Source organism: Cajanus cajan, chromosome 5, assembly GCF_000230855.2.
Source record: "Cajanus cajan strain Asha chromosome 5, NIPB_CcT2T_4, whole genome shotgun sequence".
Taxonomy (NCBI): domain Eukaryota; kingdom Viridiplantae; phylum Streptophyta; class Magnoliopsida; order Fabales; family Fabaceae; genus Cajanus; species Cajanus cajan.
Window position 1 is genome coordinate 69,430,318 of NC_138521.1, and position 23,427 is coordinate 69,453,744.

The 23,427-nt window shown below is 40.3% G+C and overlaps 1 protein-coding gene and 1 non-coding gene across 2 annotated transcripts; both read right to left on the reverse strand.

The window, feature by feature from the left end:
* Positions 1–1,673: 1,673 nt before the first annotated feature.
* On the reverse strand, positions 1,674–2,516 carry LOC109809933 (dirigent protein 11). Its single transcript, XM_020373359.3, has one exon. The coding sequence runs from the start codon at positions 2,296–2,298 to the stop codon at positions 1,765–1,767; it is 534 nt and encodes a 177-aa protein (XP_020228948.1). The 5' UTR covers positions 2,299–2,516; the 3' UTR covers positions 1,674–1,764.
* Positions 2,517–17,591: 15,075 nt separating this feature from the next.
* On the reverse strand, positions 17,592–21,805 carry LOC109807373 (uncharacterized). Its single transcript, XR_014433779.1, has 3 exons — positions 19,749–21,805; positions 18,373–18,867; positions 17,592–18,275 (listed from the first exon to the last, which is right to left on the reverse strand). It is a non-coding gene; the product is annotated as an uncharacterized LOC109807373 (transcript).
* Between the last annotated feature and the right edge of the window lie 1,622 nt (positions 21,806–23,427).

Genomic DNA, 23,427 nt, shown 5'->3' on the forward strand with positions numbered 1-23,427 from the left:
GTTTATATAATTTTTATATATTTAAATAACAAAATGTATCTTTGTAATACATGTATATATTTGTTTATATATAATTTATAATATATGATATTTTCTATATTTCATTGTACAAGTAAAACATATAATAATAATAATAATAATAATAATAATAATAATAATAATAATAATAGTAATAATAATCTATAATGTACCATTATAGGTTTTGTGATGTTTAATTTAATTACATGTGATCGATATATGATTAATTACTTATTGTTGTTAATACTATTGCTTTAGAACTCTTGTGACTAAGGGGCCCTTGAGGGTTAAGATGTCCCTGAATCAGCTTTAGTTTGTTTGTTTAGTTAATTGGAATAAGAATATATAAAAAATTTCTTAAGACACAAATCTCATAATTTCATGTTTTAAGGAAATTAGAGAGAAGTTAAAGAGAAGGTCTTTATAATTTAAGAAAGTCCCTTTCAAATCCTCATTCCTTGATTCATCTCCTACTCTTCCAACAACTGATTGAAGTGGAATTGTGTGGTGATTCATAACTTACGGAGTCAAGAACACCAAGTCAGAGTTGTACAATTTTTTCCTTTTATTCTCTTCTTCTCGGTCCGGATCGACTAAAGATAAGAAAAACTAGTGATTTGTTGATTGTTGTGTTGTAGTTGGTGATTTGTTGTTTTAATTCATTTATGTCTGATTGTTTTGATCAAATTAAGATGAGTAGTGGATTGCAGACACGTTTGGTTCTTAAAAGTGTTTGAAGAGAACTGGATGATTTGTAGTTAGTGATGGTTGCATGTGTTTTATTAAGTTGATTTTGAGTTGTTTGGGACACATATATGTTGGATGTTGTGTTGCATGTTAGTCTTGGATTGGATTTTAGATGGAATGGACGAAAATCAATTTCTACATAAGTGCAAAAACTAATATTAAATCGGGCATGATTTAAAGCCAGGAGTTCTCATTCTCTTGACATTAGGATTGTGGCACAAAATTTATAATTCTCAAAAATATAAGTTCTGGATTTTTTTTCCTTACCAAAACCCCCTAAGAGTGAGGATAGATAGTTGCATAGAATATACACTATATTTATTAAAATATTTTTAACCACATTCATAATAAATAATACACTTATTTTTTTTACTATTTTTGTTCATTTATAATAGTTGTTTAAGGTTGTTTTACACAAATTAAGAAACATAATACAATTTTCTATTTTCTATATAACAATATTTTGATGTTTTTTATTATACTCTCTTTCATTTCAACTTCATAACAAATGCATATTAGTTATCATTAGTAAATTAATTAAAATTTAGGTGAGATATAAGGATATATTTAATAACATAATAATTAATATCTTAAAATTTGAAAATAATAAATAAATAAAGAACAAAAATTTTCTAAAAATTTGACAAATTAAAAAGAATAAAAAAGTATCATATAAGTATCTTTAAATTAAAAATATTTAAAAAAATTAATTTAATTAGAATTTACTTATTTTTTAGTTAAAAAATTTAAACATTTTTTCCTTATATATAAATCGTGAGGAAGTATAAAAGAACTTACAAAATTTTTAAGAAAAGGTTAGGCACAGCTTTCTTGCGCCCATACTTTCGTTTTTTTATTTATAAAATGTTTGCAAAAAATAAAAACATTTCTCTGTTAATATATGCATCTTTAATAAAATAATAATAATAATCGCATGGCCTGTATACCATATTTAATATTTATGTATCACACAGGAGAAATGAGAAGAAGTTTCTTTCTCTAATAATGCTTGACCGTTACATTGAGTTTAAGAGTAGCCCTGAGATTAGGTAGATCCATGAACTCCGTTTCCATAATCCCGTACCCTTTCACAAACCTGAAATAACCGGTGCCAGACACAACTCCGAATTCCCGTTCCTTCATGGCGAAGATATCAGATCCCTGAATCTCCAAGGTGCTTCCTTTGAACTCCCCGTGGGTGAAGACGATAGAGAAAACCATATACAAGGCTTTTCCGTCAAGCTGCGAATTTACGTACACGCCCTGGGCCCTACCAATGAGCGTTGACTCCATGCCGGGTCCCTCCGTTACGGGGTCATCTACGATTGCCACGGTGCCGAAGCGGAGGATGCTGGAGGCGGGGCCGCTCTTTCCGGCGACGGTGGCGGCGGTGGCGTGGTCGCCGGTGAAGTGGTCGTGGACGTAGAATACGAGGTTGGTTTGCTTTGGTTGGAGCCTGGGGAAGGTGTAAGCCACGTAAAGGATGGTGAAGGTGAAGATGAGGAAGAAGAGGTTGGATGTGAGGTCGCTCATGTCTCTTGTCCCTTGTTTGTTTCTACTTCAACATCGTTTTAGTTTAATTGTGTTTGGTCACGAATCACGATGCTTATGGGTTCATTAACTATGATTCCTATGGTTAACTTAATTTAATTGTGGTCGTACAAGATGCCCGTTTGTTGATTAATTAAGATTCGTAGTGGAAAGTGACAAAGGAAGAAGTTGATTAGCTGAGATTCCAACTGCATAGTGACAAATTAGGGCCGGCTTACCACTTTCAGAGTCAGTGCTCATGTTGCCTTCAATTTGGAATTTTACGTATTCATTGCGATAAGGAAAATATTTTCTCAACGTTAAAATGACCTAATAATTTTTTAAAATTTTTAATTTTTTTTTTTGTATATTTTCGGATGGGTGCAATTTTTAAAAAAAAAATGTAAATATAATAAGTTTGGGTGGATTTTGATGATAAAGTTAATCAAATCTGATGTCACCAATCAATTATTATATATAAAACTTTTTATTTTTATAAACACTTAGATATATATAAAAAATAAATTATAAAGTCTAACCCAACTTTTCAGTCGATCTTAATTAATATTATAACATTCTCCTATCATTTCTATATTTCTCTTCCTCTCACTATGGTAGGGTTAGAAAGTTAAGGTTTTTTAGAGTTGGCAATTTTTTTGGAGTTTGACCCGATAGATTTGGAATGTCTTGGAGGCATTTGCACTTGACAAATTTATTGTTAATTTCACAACGTTTGTTATTTTTAAATTTCAAATGTTGAACGCTTTAAGTGTGTAATTTGTTTATAATGCTAAAGTGTACGGTTTGTTTCTATTGTTAGCGGTAACTAATTGACAGAGTTTAAATCTTTGACAATATGCAACTTGGCTAATCTCTAATAATTGAATATTTCAAATTATCTGTATGTACATATGGCATATATATATTTTTTTATTTTTTAAAATTTTTTGGGTGGAAAATTTAACTCAATTTATTTGACTGAGTGTCAAATTTGGAAAGGATCGTATTTGTACTTGTCGAAAGGATACACCAGTAATCTTCTCGTATTCTGAAAGTCGAACGAGTGTTCCGATCGAATATTCTGGTGAAGGGGTTGGTACCTGCAAAAGACACTTCAACGCTCAAGTCAGGATAAACACGAATATCGATGGTAATTAATGAACAGTGACGTTACCTTGTAACATGAGTCATTTATACTGACATTTATGGACCCTGAACCCCATGGACCCTGCAACCTGCTTACCGTATTAGGTAATACGCCCTAATCAGTTTATCGGTGTAATTAACCCCTAATTATTGATTAAGAGTAATAATTGAGTGTAAGCCGATCCTGGTGGCCGATTGGGTGTTGGCCACCAGATTCCACCTTTCGGTGGCCGATAGAACTTCGGTTATGTGGTGGCCGAACACCCTTACCTGTACAGTATTCATGATAGCTCGCATATGCAAACTTGTTTAAACTACTCGTGATGCATGGAAATAAATATAATATTAATTTAATTTTTTCAACATTCTTTTTAATTTTTATTTTAAATTCGGTTCACAATCATTGTGTATCAAATTTAATGAATCATACTTCTATAATTATCATTAATATAATATTTCGATCTGTTACTCCCTCCACACCTCTATATATATATATATATAATTAATTTCATATAGATTAAAAAAGTTAATTAAATATATTTATTTTTCATAATTTCACATAAAATATATATTACATTTCTAAAATACCCATAATCATATATATAGTAAATAATGCTCTCATTTATTATATTAAGAGTATTTTTGGATTAAAAACATTAAATGAAGTTAATTTAATTAAAATTTCTTTATATTTTAGCCCAAAAAAATTAAGCATTTTTTTATATATAGAAATTGAGAAAGAGTACATAAAAAGACAAATTAAGTATATTTTTTAAGTATTTAATGATAATTATTTTTTGACTAAATTACTCTTTTAATTTTTATATTATTAAATTAATTATTATCTCTCTATTATTATAAGGTTCAACTTGATTCCTTAATTTATAAAAAAAAATGTGATGTGATTCTTTTTGTCTATTTTTTTTAGTAATTGTTCTTACCGGGGATCTGAGGTAGAGTTGATCCACTAGGTAAGGTTGGTGAGCCTCCTTCGCTGGTACGCTTGATGTTCCAAGATGGGGGTGGTACCTGCAAAAGAGACTCTGATGCTAAAGTTAGGGTTTGTATGAGTATAAGTCTCGTATAAATAATGCACATACCTTAGTGTGAATTAGGGTTGCGTTGGGCCTTGGGCCTGAGATCAGTTATGATCTAATTAGATAGCGGATCTCGTATGGACTGAGATCTCCTGAGATCAGTTATGATCTGGTTGGATTGCGGATCTCGTTTAGACCGAGGTCTCCAAATGCATGTTCCGAGGTCATTCCACGCAGCGATGCCGAGCTCGAGCTCGGCATGGCAGTACAGATAGTACACTAGCCCCCCGAGCTCAGAAGACCGTGGGTCGAGGAGTTTAAGACCGAGCTCGTCAGGGAGCAGTGACCTTTCACGTACGCCTGCCTGCCAAGGTGCCATGTGTCATATTTGTCGCTTCGTTCTTGAGAACGTGTGGGGGCGCGTTACTGAGGAGTGGCGGTTATGTAATGATGGTCGTGCTTGCCATAGTGGGGCTCATTAAATGAGTCGCCAGTTATGCTTTCTCTCTCCGACACATGGCATGACCGTTTGAATTTAGGGAGTCTTTTTTTCTCTTTCTCTCGCGCCTCTTCATTCACTTTACTCTTTTCGTTTCTTCTTCTTCCTTAGCTCCTTGCGCACGCTGCTCCCTGGGTTTTGGCTCTTGCTATTCCGGTTCTCGTTTCCGGTAACCCAGTTGTCGTTAAGGTTGTTTTATGAGGGAGAGTACTAGATACTTCCTTTCTGTAATCTTCTTTCTCCTTCTTGTCAAATCTTCTTTCTTTCTTGATGGTTGGAAAGGGTGGTGCTGGATCCTCCGCGCCTGCCCAGGGCAAAGGTAGGGCGCGGGGCAAGGCGGTGGCTACCGGAACGGCCGCCGCCGAGAAGAAGAAGGTGGAGAACCCGCCTAAGGACCTCGTTCCAGGCATTCCTGGGTACGATTGGGTTCGGCGTGAGATGGGTGAAGCCCAGAGTGTGTTCCGATCTTTTATTGAGGTCAATGCGATTTGGAAATCGTATAGAATTTGTGACCCTTCCATCTCCCGAATGATCCGGCTTGAGCCTTGTCGGGCCGGAGAGAGCGTGTACATGGGGAAGTCTACTGACCCTCCCCATTTCTATGTCTTCCAATGCTTCTTTAGGGATTTAGGTGTCTTCCTTCCCTTCACTCAATTCGAGTGCAATTTTTTGAATTTTATCAACTCGGCTCCTTGCCAGTTGCACCCAAACAGTTGGGGTTTTCTGAGGGCTTTTCAGGTCTTGTGTTCAGCTTTAGGGATAGAGGTGTCTCTTCCCGTCTTTTTTCATTTCTACCAGCTGAAGATAGGCGTTCCGCCTTACGACATACTGTCTCTGAATGGGAGTAGGGATGGAGGTTTATTCACTCTTTACTCCCAATCATACAAAAATTTTAAACAAGAGTTTTTCCGGGTTGCTCTTGTGGACGTCGACCCGTTGGAGGACGAGGCATTCTATTTCGGCGGGCTGTCGAAATTCCCCTTCTATTGGTGCCCCAAACCGTCTAGGTTTCACGGGGTGGGCCAATTGAAATTGACGACTTCGGAGGCGGCCACCATTGAAAGTCTTGCAGCGCTTCCTCGCCCGCTAGATTGCAAGCTCGTCTTGTCGCTTGCGAATTCGGCGTACAAGGAGAGGGGCCTGGAGAGTGAGTATCTCGTCCTCTTTAGATTGTTAGGGTTTGTGAGATCCTCTTTTGCTGATGTGCTTTGTTTTTTGTGCTTGTAGGTATAACGGGCAGGAACAAGTGGTGTGAGCTGAAACACCGCTACAACGTTGCCGAGATCGAGGTCCCCGAGCCTCAAGAGGAGGAGATTTTCCCCCTGAAGATTAACCGAAAAAGAAAAAGGGGCGAGAAAGAGGTCGGGGGGACCTCTGCCCCTCGTGGCACGAAGGAGGTGACTTCTAAGGCTGCTGACGCCGACGCGGTTGACCTTACTGGGAGTCCTCCTGGGGAGGCTCCCCAAATGGTCGTCGCGGCGACTGTTGAGCAAGTTGCTCCCTCTGCCGAGGTAAGTGTCTTGTTTTCTTTAGCTTTTCTTCTATGTTGATTTTGCTTGGTTTATTGAGGCGCTATCGCTCTTTGCAGGTTGGGATAGCTGCCGAGGTGGGGGCTCAGGTTGCTGAGGAAGTCGCCCAGGCCACCATGGTGAGTGCCTCGTTTTTCGTCTTTCCCTCTATCTTGTATGCAGTTCTTTTGTTTTTTAACATGGGGCCGATTTTTGCAGGCAGGGGACGCTGCTGAGGCTCAGGTGCCCCCGAGGTCAGAGGTGCCAGACGTGGACCCTCCCATTGCCGAGCAAGGGATGCCTGTTTCTCCCTCTGTCGAGACTCGCGGCAAGGGGCCGAGTTTCGAGGTCCCCACAGCTACGCCTGCAGCTTCAGCGCCGGCGTCTGGTTCATCGTAGGGGGCTTCCCGGAGTCAATATATAGCTCACCGCTTCGGGAAGGGCCGCTCGCAGGTGCAACTGGACCATGTGAGTGCCTCTGCTGATATGAATTCACTGTGGAGCGCGGGGGTGACTGCCGAGAAGTTCTTCCCCAAAGGTTCGTTGAGTTCGGGCGACCAGGGGCTGATAGACGAGGTCGGGCCCGTGGAAGGCTTTGACGCCGCCCAGGTCTTTCTACAGAGGACAATGGCGATTGTGGACCACTGGAAGCATAAGTGGTCCAAGCAGCAGGAGGACCTAGTTAGGCTGAGGAGCCGAGTTCAACCTTTGAGGGAGGAGAACAAGGCCTTGAAGGAGGAGAACAAGGTTCTAAGCACTGCTCTTGGTGAATCAAAAATGCAGGGGGGCCGATCTTCGACCAGCGAGGGGGGGACCTCGCGAGGGTCCATAAGTCGCTGGAGATCGCCCTGCGTTCCAATGAGAATTATGCCTCCCAAGTGAGCGAGCTGTAGGAGCTTGCTGCCTCATCCCGAGATCGGGTGCGCTTTCTAGAAGACGAGGTGACGTCTTCCCGGGGTCGGGTGCGCTCTTTGGAGGATGAGGTGACATCTTTGAAGGGTGAGTTGGTGGTGGCGGTTGAGAAGCGTCTCTGCGACGAGGTTCTTCTTAGTGGTAAGGAGGAGGAGGTTGCCGCCTTGAGAGTGGACCTCGCGAAGCTGGAGGAAGAGAGGGCGGCGTTGGAGAAGAAGCTTGAGGAAACCGAACGATCTATTATAGTTGAGCATAAGAGAGGTTTCCTCAAGGCAGCTCTCCAGGCCAGGCTCCTTGCACCGGGATTCGACCTCTCTGCCATGCACGTGGAGAAGGTTGTCCGCTTCGAAAAGCTGGTAAAGGAGCACGACGTCGAGGACAGCTCCAGGAGAATGCCTCTGCGTAGGCTAATTTTGTAATAGCCTAGTTTAATTTTTGTTGCTTTGTTTTTCTTCTCGAATTCAAGTGTGGAACTTCGAAAACATTGTTGTATATGTATATATATTTTCTGTCTATTTGCCGTTGCGCTTTTCTTTTCCTTTTCTGTTAGGCTTGATTTTTTCGTGTTTGCGCGTTTTGAGGCTCACGTTCAATGTCTGTTGTGTATTTTTATTCTTTGTGATATTCAGACTGAGTTTCAGGACGGAGTGGATTGTTCCAAGATCCACTCTCGACCTTGAGTTAATCATGCCGAGGTTTGAATTCGACCTCGGATTTTCGTTAAGTAACTCTTTGTGAAGGTTCGAACTCGACCTTGAGTTAATCATACCGAGGTTCGAACTCGATCTTGGATTTTCGTTAAGTAACTCTTTGTGAAGGTTCGAACTTGACCTTGAGTTAATCATACCGAGGTTCGAACTCGATCTCAGATTTTCGTTAAGTAACTCTTTGTGAAGGTTCGAATTCGACCTTGAGTTGATCATGCTGAGGTTCAAACTCGACCTCGTATTTTCGTGAAGGTTCGAACTCGACCTTGAGTTAATTATGCCAGGGTTCGAATTCGACCTCGAATTTTTGTGAAGGTTCGAACTCAACCTTGAGTTAATTATGTCGGGGTTCGAATTTGACCTCAGATTTTAGCAAAGTGAATTGTACGAAGGTTCGAACTCGACCTTGAATGAGAGCAAAATAAGTTGGTTCGAACTCGACCTCTATTTAGCATAAAACATAAAATGACGCGAAACTTAAGAAAATATGAGTTGGATAGAATGAGTCATTTTATTGATTGTGTAAGTGTGCCTCGTTAAAAACCCTCTCAGCCAAAACCCATTTTTCTATTTTTTGGGATAAAAGACTGAGGCGGGAAAAGAGTGCACAACTCATTCATACAAATTTAGCTGAAATAGAACTTGAGATGCGTTGCATTCCAAGTTCGTGGTATAGGTTTTCCGCTGAGCTCTTCTAGCCGGTACGCTCCATTTTCCAAGTCTTCTGTAACTCGAAATGGGCCACCCCAAGTGGGTGCAAGCTTCCCATCTGACGTGTCTTTCCGTGCTTCACCTAGCAATCGCCATACCAATTCGCCAACTCGGAAAGAGCGAGGTCGCACCCGGGTGTTGTATCTCTGGGAAGCTCAGAGTTTGCAAGCTTCTTCGTGAATTTGAGCTTCGTCTCTAAGCTCGTCAACCAAGTCGAGGTTGGCTGCTATCTCTTGAGCGTTTTGCTCGCTGTTGAAAACTTGGCGTCGGTGGGATGTTTCTCCGACTTCCACTGGGATCATTGCGTCAGTTCTGTAGGTCAGCCTATAAGGTGTCTCTTGCGTGGTTGACTGGGGGGGTGCAATGATACGCCCAGAGGATGCTGGGAAGCTCATCGGCCCACTGTCCTTTGGCGTTCCCCAGCCGCTTCTTAAGTTCTCGGAGGATGACCTTGTTGGCTGCTTCAGCTTGGCCATTGGTTTGGGGGTGTTCCACCGAGGTCGGGAGATGTTTGATACCGAGCTCGCAGAGGAAGTCCTCGAATCCCTGTGCTATGAATTGCCGGCCGTTGTCAGTAATGAGGGTGTGAGGGATTCCGAATCTGCAAACAATACTCCTCCAGGTGAACCTTTGCACATTTTCGGTGGTGATTTGGCGAGTGGGCATGCCTTGATCCACTTGGTGAAGTAGTCGATCGCCACTAGGAGGAACTTGAGCTGACCTTTCGGAGGGGGGAATGGCCCGAGGATGTCCATTCCCCACTGTGAGAAAGGCCATGCTGACATCATATGGTGGAGAACTTCGGGCGGTTGCCGGTGTGTGTTGCCGAACTGCTGGCATTCTCTGCATTTTTGTACGTAGTCCTGGCAATCTGATTTCAAAGTGGGCAGTAGTACCCAGCTCGGAGTGCTCTGGTCGCCATTGAGCTGCTCCGGAATGCATGCCACATATGCCCCGATGGATTTCCTCGATGACATAGGCCGCCTGAGTCGCGGTCAAGCACTTGAGCAGTGGCGTGGAAATGCCTCGCTTGAATAGCTCATCCCCGATAATTACGAATTTGGCCGATCTCATCCTTACTTTCCGAGCTTCGTCCTTATCCTCGGGCAAGGTTCCTTCTTTCAAGTAACTCCAGATGCTTGTCATCCACCCCTGGTCTTCGCTGTCGCTGGCATTGACGACTTTGTTGTCCAGGCTAGGTGAGTGCAAAGTCTCCTGAATGATAGTCTGGTGCTGTCCAAGCCTTTTGGTGCTGGCGAGTTTTGACAGGAGGTCGGCTCGGGCATTTTGTTCTCGCGGCACATGTTGTGTGGTGAACTCGTGGAAGGACGAGATCTGATGGGATGCGATGTGGAAGTACCATTGTAGAAGAGTATCCTTTGCCTGGTACGTCCTACTGAGCTGCTCCACCATGAGCTTTGAGTCGCTGTTGCAACTCACTCTTCGGGCTCCGAGATCGCGAGCCAGCCTCAGTCCTGCGAGAAGTCCTCGTACTCCGCCTGGTTGTTGGTTACCTTGAAGCTGAACTTGAGGGATTGCTCCAAAATGACCTGGTTTGACCCTTCCAATATGATACCTGCACCACCGCCCTTAGAGTTGGAGGACCCTTCAACGTGTAAGGTCCATACCTAGGGTTCCTCGGCAGTGGTAGGCGTGAGCTCGGCTACGAAGTCGGCTAGACATTGAGCTTTTAGGGCGCCGCGACTTTCGTACTGGATGCTGAACTCGGACAACTCGATCGACCATGCAATCATTCATCCGGCGAGCTCCGGCTTTCTCAGGATTTGCTTTATGGGGTAGTCGGTTTTGACTATCACTTGGTGGCTCTGGAAGTAAGGTCGGAGACGTCAGCCTGCGGTGACGAGTGCCAATGCCAATTTTTCGATCATTTGGTACCGTTTCTCCGCATCTTGGAGGACTCAGCTGATGAAGTAGACCGACATATGCATTTTCTGATGTTCTTGCACTATTACCGCGCTGATGACGTTTTTTGCTGCAGCCAGGTAAAGGAAGAGGTCAGTTTTGTGATCCGGCCTCTGTAGGATCGGTGGAGTCGTGAGAAAAGTCTTGAAATTGCGGAAGGCTTCTTCGCACTGATCCGTCCACTGGAAGTCTTTTGGCTTCCGTAGCAGAGTGAAGATCGGCCCTACTTTCTCCGCGAGTCTGGGGATGAAACGGGACAGTGAGACTAACCGTCCGGCCAGGCGTTGGACTTCTTTCACCGTTTACGGACTCTGCATCTGGATAATGGCTTTGCACTTCTCAGGGTTGGCCTCGATTCCTCTGCTAGTGATCATGAAATCGAGGAACATGCCTCCCTGGACGCCGAAGATGCACTTCTCCGGGTTGAGACGCATGTTGTGTCTCCTGATCTGGGCGAACACCTCGGCGAGGTCAGTAGTATGGTCAGTGGCCGAGGTGGTCTTGACCACCATGTCGTCGACGTAGACTTCCATGTTCTGCCTGATCTGCTAGTGAAAAATCTTGTCCATCAGTCGCTGGTAAGTGGTGATGGAGCTACTTGGAGGAGATTGATGTTCCTTCAAGCTCTCCATGCTTAGGACCGAAGCTACTCTTGAGGTAACCTTGAAATGAGATCCGAAACTCCTTGAAGTAAGCTCCAATGGAGTAGAAGTCATTGAAGAAGGTTCGGTTACTCCTAGCTTGTTGTAGAAGCTTGAGGAACCTAAGCAAAGTTTGAAGAAACTTTGAGAGAACCTTAGAGAGAATTTTCCCTACGGTTTTGGAGAGACTCTTGAGAGAGAAATCTGAAGTTTATTTCTCAAATTTGTCAAAAGTGAGTACAAGAGAGGTAATTACAAATATATAGGGTAGAGGTAGCTTCTAGGAGAAGCTAACCTTAACCATGGTTCACTAGGAACCATGGTAAACTCCCACGGCTTAGCTAGCTTGTAGGAGAAGCTAACCTTGACCATGGTTCACTTAAGAACCATGGTAAGGTAGGCTTAACCTTCCATGGCTTAGAAGCTTGCAAGGCAAGCTTCAAAAACCAAGAGGTGAAGCTTGAAAAATTCGGCCAAGAAGAAACTTTTTGAACTAGGCGGCCTTGGTCTCAAATGGCTCCATGATTTAATTTGAAAATCCTTGATTTGGTTTAGTTAGGTTCATCATATGATGATGAGACCTAGCTAAATCAAATCTATGAAAAATTAGGAGCAAAATGAGTCCAATATGCAAAATTTTGCCTAGGCCCAACTCAGGCCCAATTTCTAAGCACACCCTTAAGCATTGCTAAATGCCACCCCTTTTTCCCTATTGAAAAAAATATAAAATGAATGTATCAACTAAGGAGGTTAAATGGAGCTAAACTCTCCAAGTAGCCTACCTTAAAAACAATATACAAACACTAGGAAAAAGCAAGTAAAGTGCCTCACAAATACAAAGACAAAAATAACCTATACAAAAGACTATGTATAAACTGTACAATATACACAAGTAGAACTATGCCTTCTCTTCATGATAGAGCATTCCAAGTGAAGATTACCTTGGGCTTGACAAGCCCACTAGTCTTCACAAGGTCCAACTCTTCCTGTATTCTTCTAGCCATAGCTCTGGTAACTAGGCCCTTGGCCCATGGTCTATCAAGTGGCCCCTACATTTTTTAGGCCGAAGGGCATTACCCGGTAGCAGTAGTTGGTGTGGTCGGTGATGAAGGATGTATGCACCTCGTCAGGTGAGTACATCATTATCTGGTTGTACCCGGAGTAGGCGTCAAGGAAACTGACGAGGGCATGCCCGGATGCTCCGTCGACCAGCCTGTCAATGCTCGGCAAGGGGTATGAGTCCTTGGGGCATGCTCGGTTCAAGTCGGTGTAGTCGACGCACATGCGCCACTTCCCCGAGCTCTTCTTCACCAGAACCACATTCGCCAACCATATGGTGTATTTGACTTCAGGGATGAAGCCGACATTCAACAACTTTTATGTCTCGGCGATGATGGCCTCCCGCCTTTCACCACCGACCTTCCTCTTTCTCTAGGCCACTAGCTTTGCCTCCTTGTGTATCACTAACATGTGACAGATGAAGTCAGCGTTTATACCTGGCATGTCGGCACTGGACCAGGCGAAGAGGTCGGCGTTCTTAAGGATCTTAGCCTCGAGCTGCTGTCGCAACTCCGGGCTCAGCTGCCTGCTGATTTTTGTGCATTGCCTGGGGAGTTTCCTGATTTGGAGGTCGTCAAGCTCGTCAATGGGGCTTGGCCGCTCGTCATGGGAGTCGGATCTCGGATCGAGATCAGTGATTTCCACGTGGGTGATGTGAGCCACGGTGGGGGGATCCTTCTTGCTTTGCTCACCGGATGAGGAGATCTTCAGACTCTCGGTGTAGCACTGCCGAGCCGTCTTCTGATTCGCTTTGACGGAGATGATTTTACCGTCACTTCTTGGGAATTTCATGGTGAGGTGTGGAGTGGACACCACTGCTCCGAGCTGATTCAACGTCGGCCTCCCAATGATGATGTTATAAGAGGTGTTGGCTTCCACTAGGAGGTATCGGACCATGATTCTCCTTGTATCCGGAGAGATTTCGAAGGTGGTCAGCAGGTCCACGTATCCTTGAGTGTGTACTCGCTCTCCTGCAAAACCGATTAGGGGATCTGTGTGAGGTTGGATGAGAGAGTAGGGGATGTTTAACCTGAGGAAGGTCGGCCAATACAGGACGTCTGCTGAGCTCCCTTGGTCAATCAGTGTCTTGTGAACCTCCCAATTAGCTACCTCCACGGCTATGACCATGGGATCATCCTGGTTGGGACTGACGCCAGCATAGTCGTTGTCGGTGAAGGTGATTGGCGGCGAGCTCTGGTGCGAAGCCGAGGTAGCGGAATGGACGCTGTTGATATTGCGCAGGTGTCTCTTCCGGGCCGAGCTGTTGGCGCCTCCCCCTGCGAAACCACCTACAATTGTATTGATTACTCCCCGTAGGGGAACTGACCCTGTTTCCTGGCTTACCTCGGCTTGCACTGCTCCGCCAGCATTTTGCTAAGAGCCAGAGGATTGGTCCGTGTGAGCTCCTGAACCACGACCTCTGCCTCGTCCTCGTCCACCATAGCCTCCTCGGTGACCCTGCTGTCGCTGGACATATTGGCCGAGGTGGCCTGCCTGGATGAGTTCTTCAATGCAGTCCCGGAGTGTGCGACACTCCTCAGTGGTGTGACCGTGATTCCTGTGGTACCGACAGTGCTTGGATTTGTCGGCACTGTTGGGAGTGTGACCTGGTGGTGGCAGGGTGAGCAGGTTGCTGTTATTGGCCTCTTCCAGGATATGTACTCGGGGCGTGTTCAGGGGAGTACAGAAGTCATATCTCCCCCTCTGTTTGCCCTAGCCGACTTCTTGAACTGACTGTCATTGTTGACCTTGATCTTGTCCTTGTGACCCTGTTCTGGCTTCATTGGTCCCTTGCCGCGAACCTGGTCACGGAAAGCGGAGTGTTCCTCCATCTGGATATAGCCCGCGGCACGGGCGCGAAGCTCGTCTATGTCGCGAGGAGCCTCACGACATAGGCTGTCGACAAATGGCCCAGGCTTGAGTGCCATGAGCATGGCATGCAGGGCGACCTCGGGGTTCAGATTTCTGATCTTAACCGAGGTGGCAGCAAATCGCTCCATGAACGCCCGGAGTGGCTCATCGTCGTTTTGTCTGAAACTGGCCAGGGTGGCAGAAGTGATGTGGTGAGGTCGGCTCGTTGCATATTGCACCGTGAATCGCCTGACCAGAGTGTTGAAACTGTCAATTGACTCAGCGGGAAGCTGGGTGTACCAGTTGAGCGCGGCTCCCTTGAGCGAGGTCGGAAAAACTCTACACAAAATAACATCATTGTTAGTGTAGAGGTTTACCTGTGTTGTATACAGGTCGATGTGCTCGTCTGGGTCCGTCGTGCTGTCGTAACGGTCGAGGTGGAGAGGTTTCCATCTGTGAGGGAGCGACGTCTCCATGATGCCATCCACAAAAGGGTGACGGCGAAAGGTAGCTTGATCCCCCGTGACATGAGTAGGGGCCTTTCTGAGTTCATGGGCCGACTTGTTCGTCGGTGCATGAGACCGATGCGTGGCAGGTCGTGGAGTCGGTGCCCTAGTCGCAGTTCGGGGCTGAGAGACTGAATGCCCTTCTTCCTCGTGGAAGTTGCTCGCTTCAGGAGGATGATCAGAGGGGCGTCGAGGGAGCTGGGGGCGAATCCGCTCGTTTTCAGCGCGTAGCGCTGCTAGGTCACCTTCATTGGCGGTCCGCATTGCGGCTAGGTTGGTTTCGTGCTTGGCACGCATGTTTCGCAGATCGGCGTCGTGTTGTTGCCGCATCTGTTCGACCTGGTCGATAAGTCTCCTCAATGTGGCTTCGTTTTCCATGGTAGTTGTGTGATCTGCGTCGTCTTTTGCGCGTCTACTATGACTTCTGGTGAATACCATAAGCGTGGCCAATAAGAGCTGTCTTGATCGGCCCCACGGTGGGCGCCAAATGTTCTTACCGGGGATCTGAGGTAGAGTTGATCCACTGGGTAAGGTCGGTGAACCTCCTTCGCTGATACGCTTGATGTTCCAAGATGGGGGTGGTACCTGCAAAAGAGACTCCGATGCTAAAGTTAGGGTTTGTATAAGTATGAGTCTCGTATAAATAATGCACGTACCTTAGTGTGAATTAGGGTTGCGTTGGGCCTTGGGCCTGAGATCAGTTATGATCTAATTAGATAACGGATCTCGTCTGGACCGAGATCTCCTGAGATCAGTTATGATCTGGTTGGATTGCGGATCTCGTTTAGACCGAGGTCTCCAAATGCGTGTTCCGAGGTCATTCCACACAGCGATGCCGAGCTCGAGCTCGGCATGGCGGTACAGATAGTACAGTAATTATGGTATTTATATAAAGTATTGAAAACAATAACTAATTTTAACTTGTAATCACAAACACATACAATGTGAATATTTCTCTTCCAACATAATATATTTCACATTTAAGATCAAGATATGAATATTAAAGAATTTAATTAAAAGACACAAGCTATCACTTATCTAATTGACATTAGTATTAGGGTGTTTACAGTTCAGTTCATTTCAGATTTTAACTAAAAAGTCACTCGAATCAAATAACAAAAATATGTAAGATTTGGTTCGATTTTTATTTTTTATAATAATCGAACCGAATCAATAGTTTGTGGTTCGGTTCGGTTCAATTTTTGTGATTTTTTCACATTTTTTGTATACAATCACAATTATATAACACACTACACAAGGTCACACACCATCAATACTTTGTGTTTTTAGCAGATTCAGATTCTCTAACTTTAAAACATGAAAGTTATGATAACTTAATGCATTTAAACCGTTAGATTTATAAAAATAAATCAGATTGTGACACGTGTACAATATATATTTTGACTTAAATGTACATGTGTCATAATCTGATCTATTATTACAAATTCAACAGTTTAAATGCATTAAGTTACCATAACTTTCCCTCCATAAAATTAGAGGATCCATTTCCGTTTCCAGCCTGCAATTGATTGACAAAACATAAACTTTTAACACTTTATGCACATATACAAATGTGCCTAAATAATGCAAATAAATGAAAGACCAACAGGAATGTAGAGAAGTTGTTTGTCCAAACATAAAATTTTTTACACATCTACTGCAAGGGACATAATAAACACATAAAATACTAGGAACCATAAAATTGCTTTCATATATAGATAACATTATTGTGAATATGTGATCATAGAGAAAGTGATAATTACCTCCATAGTGATGTCAATATTGTAAACTTGTGATTATCTCCAATATCCACATAATGGAACCAACTGTTATCAGCTATGTGCTATTCTCCAATGTCCACACAATAGAAAGAAAGAGTTTTTAACAAAAGAAAAAGGAAAAGAAAAGACTCAAAAGAGAGAGAATCTCATTCTTAGATGAGAACGTCAAAGGAGAAACGAACAAAGAGGCGACAACGCGACATAGTCACACAAAGGTGCAAAGATAGAGAATGACAGAGCCGTGAAGGAGGGCACTCAAATGAGAGAGAAGCAAACAGAGAGGCAATGACAGACAAAAGTGCAGAGGCCAGAGGGAGAGAATGGCGAAGGAGGGAACTTAGATGAGAGGAAGAGAAGGCAGACGGGTGAAGGAGGACACTTAGGTTAGAGGGAGAGAGGTGACACTAGTAGAGAAGGCTTCTAATTTGGGAATGTGAGTGAGAGACCTAAAGTTGAACCTACATTCACGCACGCAGACACAATCACGGACAACACTACGGTTCAGTCAATTTCGGTTCGGTTCCAATTGGCTGAACCAAAAACTGAACTGAATCAATCAGTTCTCTAAAAAACACATCCAAAAAATTCAAACTTTAACATTTTTTATTGGTTTTCAATTTTTTTGGATTGATTTTCGATTTTCTTTTCAATCCAGTTCGATTTTGAACACCCCTAATTAGTACCAACAATGTTAGAATTTTGTAAACATGTGATAATACATGTTTTTTTTATTATACAATGTGTACAAGGAGTTATATTGTCAATACTCTTAATTAGACGTAAATAAATATATTGCATCGTTTAGGATTTATATTTTTTTTTAAAGAAAATAAGAGACCAAATTAAATCTTTAAATAATTGAATAAACAAATTGAATTAATTAAATGAAATGAAAGGAAAAAAATTAGAAGAGTAATTTAACGTTCTTGATTCAATCTGTACACTTCAATTCATTAAGATTTATTCTTATAATTAGACCTATCTTTCAATTTATGAATGGTGAATGAGTAAAACGGGTGTAATTAGCTCCGGTGCTAAAATTTAAGTAGCTTGCAGAATTAATGTAACCCAATAACGGTTTACAAAGTTGTTTCATTCTTGAAACTCTGTTCTATTCTACAGTGATGAGCTTTGCTAAACGATGTTTTTTCTTTTAACAATGATCAGATTTTGACAATTAATGGGATTAATTGTAGGATAAGGAGCAAATAGAATCAATTATTATTAATGAAACAGATTACTACAAATCAAAAACAAATAAGTCACTATTAAGGAAATCAGCAAATCAAATATAATTAGTTTTATTTCAAATAATGTAGCCACATTGTCTTTCATGGATTGAAATATTTTTTCTCTGAAAAGAAAATTTGACACTCTTTTTTTTTTTTTTTCTGGAGTCAGCAAAATCTGGCAGACTTGAATGCAAGAGGATACATGAAGGAATTGGAATAAGTGAATCTGATGATCTGACTAGCGGCCAAAGCTTTCCCTCCATTCACCAAACAATCATCATATGCGAGCCTCTTGAACAATGTGGGGCTGATTACTCTTGCAGAAGCAAACCAGCCACAGTGGAGATGAATGTCGTATGGAGCACAGTGAGAAACACACGTATTCACTATTTCCACAACGTACTGCGGTACCCCAGATGTAGACTCAGTACTTTGCGAGATGCTTATATCTTTGTTTGTGCAAGCACCTACAATCAAATACAAATTTAGAACCGAACCAAAACAAAAATTTCATGTTAAGTGTAAAACTTAAAAGTTTCACATTGATCATAAGTACAAAACTACCATGCAAAAAGACTTTTCCAGATGTGGGGTCTGCATGTTCTGCTTTCACAGGCACTGTTATGGACCCCTTTTTGTCTTCATGGAAAGAATGCATAAAATGAGTTGAAGGACCTGCTAATACTCGGATAAAAATAAGCTTCAAAGAAGGATAATAGGGAAGAGGAAAATGAATCTTTAGAGTCGGTATAGTAGACACAAGATTCCAAGTTCAAACTTTGTTATTGTAATTTTGATTTTCATTGATAAAAAAAAGAGCGAAGAGGAAAATGTTTTCTTTCTGTACCTGAATGCATTTCCACATCGCTTAACCCGAGGGGTATTATGAAGCATAGGAAGAACAAAATGCAGTAGATCATGATGGTTATGTTAATTAGTCGTGGAATGTTGTGGTCTTTGTCAATGTTATTCACAAAAGTCTGACTCAAACTTTGGGTAATTGAATTTGAAGATGCAAGAAAGGGAAAAGGTGATGCGGATTTTGGAGATATTGAGTACCTGAGAAAGATTGAGGTCGTCACCTGTTTCTTCTAAGAGTTTCATTCTATCACTATATATACACACATACGTATAACATGTACTTGCATGGTGATTTGTTTGTATATGAATGTGCGTATAAAAACTTTTAAGACTATATATACATCAAGAAAAATATAATAAAATATGAAAGTAATTTTTAGATTCGAGTAGCTGTTTATGCAGAATTACCTTCTTCTTGCCTAGGTAAATGGAAGACAGCAGCCATTCAATGCAATGGCAAAATGCCAAAAGCTGTTTCCTATCATAGTGCAAAATACAGAGCACAGAGAAGTTGTTTGGTTCAAAGTATGTCAAAAACATTTTACCATTGTGCTAAATTACATACTTCAATTCTTCTAAGGAAATTTATGTTTTTCACTAGTGATCTAGAATTAATTAGTTGACTGAAAAAGCTATTCAAAGATGAAAAAAACCTATATGATTGAAGGACTTTGCAGAAAACTGCCACGCTAGACAACACCACCCGAACCTTTTTTTTCCTAGCCAAGTAGCCATCAAGAGATTATTGAAAGCGTCAATAAATCTTATAAAATGATATTAATGTAAGCATTGATCGGCTACTTGGTGGTACATATTTTACTGTCCATGGTTTGCAAATGTAAATAAGAGCTTCATAATGAATAGAGTTATATATATAACATATAAATGAAAAAAAAATCATAAACCTTATGCTTAAAGTTTTGTGTTAACGTGATTTCGAGTTCAATTGTGTAGATTTTTTCATGACATGGGGTTATCTCCCTTGTTTATTTTCTAATGTCTATGGAGTTGATGTTATTGGAAGTGAATTCGAGGCAGAAGTGAAAAAACTCTTTGGTTAGTCAAAAAGTAAATTACACCTTTCTGTCTTCACAGCCTCAGCTCGTGCTTTACTCAAATTCCAATATTCCATATTACTCCCTTTCTTTCTCTGATAGTGATAAGCTTCTGGTTGGTTACCCGTGTCTTGTTTGTAATCTGATGGAACTAGCATCTACTCTAGCCATGGTTTTAAATTGCGGACCGCAACACCTGTTGCGGCCGCAATATTGCTGTTGCGGCCTTGTCCGCAACGGCATCGGACCGCAATTGCGATGATACTGGAAATCACACATTTTTCCGCAACGTAACGGTGTTGCGTCCGCAACACATCTGCAATGCACCGCAATACATCCCCAATACGATAAATTGATACTATAATTTTAAAATAAATTAAATTATTCATTAAAATAATAGAATATTTTTAAAAAAAGGAATTAAAATATATAAATCCTTAAAAATAAAATATATATTGATAATTATAAATTTTTTATATTTAGTGAAAATAATTAATAATTTCACACCGCAATAGCCGCAATCCGCATCGCAATACCCGCAATACCCGCAACCGCAGTAACTGCAACCGCGACCGCAACCGCGACCGCAACCGCAATTTAAAACCATGACTCTAGCGATAGTACAAAGCACGATGACTTCTGAGCCATAAGAAGAAAGTTACAGCGGAGTAATGGAAACCCTCACAGGAACTTATAGGATAGCCTCTTTTCCTTCTAATATAACAACAAATTTCCTTTTCTGCCTCACCCTACATATCATAGACCTATTCTAACTTCGACAAGATGGAAATTTTCACCAAGTAAATCATTCATGAGTGGCATGCGTGTATATATTCGATCTCTGATTGACTGAAATGATACATTCTTTTTTGGCTTTACATTGAAAATTTTACACCAAGTTTACCATCAAATTTGTTTTGAGAGCAGAAACATTCAAACATTAATTAGTTTTCTTCATAATTAATTTCATTTTAAATAATTTATACTAATTTTAGAGCCAAATAAAAAATCCGTGCATAATTAGTTAATAACATATTTTATTTCATTTTTTTCTTCTAATTTACTAGTTTTGCTCATCATTAATTTTTGCTCATCATTAATTTTTGCCATATACCGAAAAGATGTGCTAGAAGAAAAAAAATCGAGTATTCCTTAGTATGTTTCAATTCAATAATTAATAAAATTTAAAGGATTATTAAAAATGTTATAATCATTAATAGGTCAATTCAATAATGATAGTATAAATAATGATGTTTAGAAAGAGAAAAATGTAATTTTATATTTATTACAAGAATAATTGTCATTAATTTATATGGACTTAAATGTTAACTTGAACATTGGAGTATCTTTTATAAGTATCTTCTCCTTTTCCTTTTTAGACAGATATATCCAAAGGCTATCAGGTATATTACAAAAAGAATAAATAAGGATCATTAAAAATGAGGATTTAAAAGAAGGAGGATGAAAGTGACAAAATTACTTATGTATCATCGTGTATGTACACTCTTTGGATTCCCAGCTTACTGAATCTAAAGTGAAGCAGGTAATGGATGTTGTAAGTTCACTCACGAATTACAAAATAAATATTTAAGACCTTTCTCCATCTACTGAGGAAGATTAAATCATGGTACATACTTTTCATTCTTCACATGTATTATCAGGCTGATATAGACAAGAATGGGACTATTGACTACATCGAATTCATTGCTGCCACTATGGATCGGCATAAAATGAAGAAGGTAGAGAATTTGTTGAAGGCTTTTGAATACTTTGACAAGGATGACAACTGGTGAATCTTCACTTCAGTTCATTAATTTGATCCTTTCCTTATACATACATTTAGGAATACCAGATTATTTTTTTAGTTATGAATCTTATTACATTCTTGCTTAACTGAATTCTGCTTCCATTTGGACAGTTATGTAACAAGAGATGAACTTAGACAGGCAATAACTGAACACCAAATGGGAGATGAAGCAGCTATAGACGAAGCCTTCAACTACGTTGACTCTGACAAAGTGAGTTATATAGTTACACTCGTAGTTCTGCTCTACATGTGAATTGTTACTTACAGTAAGGTGGGGCAAATTTTGCAGGACGGGAAAATTATTTATGATGAGTTTATGACCATGATGAGAAACGATGACAACGATTAGTTAATCGCCATTAGTTTTCTCGTACGTTGAGCACTTGTTGCTTACTGCTAGAGATTGAATCACACTCTTGAATTGGTCAGCCTATGTACTTTCTGTAAAATATTATTGCATTTGAAACACAACTTTGTATAGCTGTTCTTCTAGAAGATGTATGAATAATACAAAAGTAAAATGATCCTGTAATGTCATGTAAGATAAGCAATACTACTTCTAAAATTTCAAATTACTGTATTCTCAATACATCAAAGCAAAACTTCCATTTTACTCCTAACACATTATGGTAACGTTACTTGATGGTTAATTTTATGTACAACAATTCTTTTGGCATACACGATAGATTTGTTATCATAACTTGGTAACAAAATTTCTAGTATGCAATTACAACAAGTGCCACTTGTTTGGCTAGATATTTCAGAAGTTTTATGGATGAAACTTGAAAATTCTCGTTTACAATTTTATCAATAAAACTTGAAAAATACTTTACTCACAAGTTTTATGGATGAAACTTGAAAATCGTTTCCTTACAAGTTTTCTGACGAAACTTGAAAACTCTTATTCATAAGTTTGCTGAAAAAATTTAAAAATCTCCATTCATAAATTTTGTGGCAAAACTTAGAAACCTTCGTTCATATTACTTTCTCTGTCATTTAAAGTAGTGACCCATTTACAGGTCAATGTTTCCTCTCATTTTAAAAGTCTCTATTTGTTGACCTTATTATATCTTAATCTTAAAAGCAGAAATAAATATTCTAAGCAACATATTTCAATTCTAAACAATATCTTAAAAGAATTAATATCTTTTAAAATCTAAATAATATCTCAAAAATTTGAATTTAAAAATTTAAATTATTTTTCCAACAGACATATATACATACATATATATATATATAATTGATAAAGATTAATCTCTAATCACATGATATAATTTTCACAGACAAGTATTATTTTGACATTGTAAAAGTTGATCATAAAAGTATCAGATTAAAATTAAATTATAAAAAAAGTCTTACAATTACTAAATCAAGAAACTTTAGAAATGAAAAAAACAAGAGGCATATTAAAATTAAGTTATAAAACCAAAATAAAAGCAAGATTTTATAAATGAAGGAGTTAACACGGGTTAAACTAATTAGTAGAATCAAATAATATAAATAAATGATTTTGTGTTTTATGTTAAATGATATATTTTTTATAAGTTCGTTGTCGGTAAATATTATCATAAAAAATTATTAAAAATTATCATAAACTTTCAACTTATAATAAGAAAATCTCTCGTTCTTTTACATTCTGTATCATTGAAAATACAACTTTGATACATATAATTCAAATAGATTGAAGCCCAAATCCAAACAAATTTGTTGTTTTTTCAATGTTTCACCTTATGGCTGGTCCATCAAAGGTCCTAAGTGGTACCCTCACCAATTTGTTTTGTTATTATTTCTCATAATGGTTTACTTTGCTGCAGGGATAGATATGGCCCAATCCAAACTTAAAAGTCTAAAAGTTAGGTAACTCAATGTTCTTGTTTATATCACCATCCTGACCCT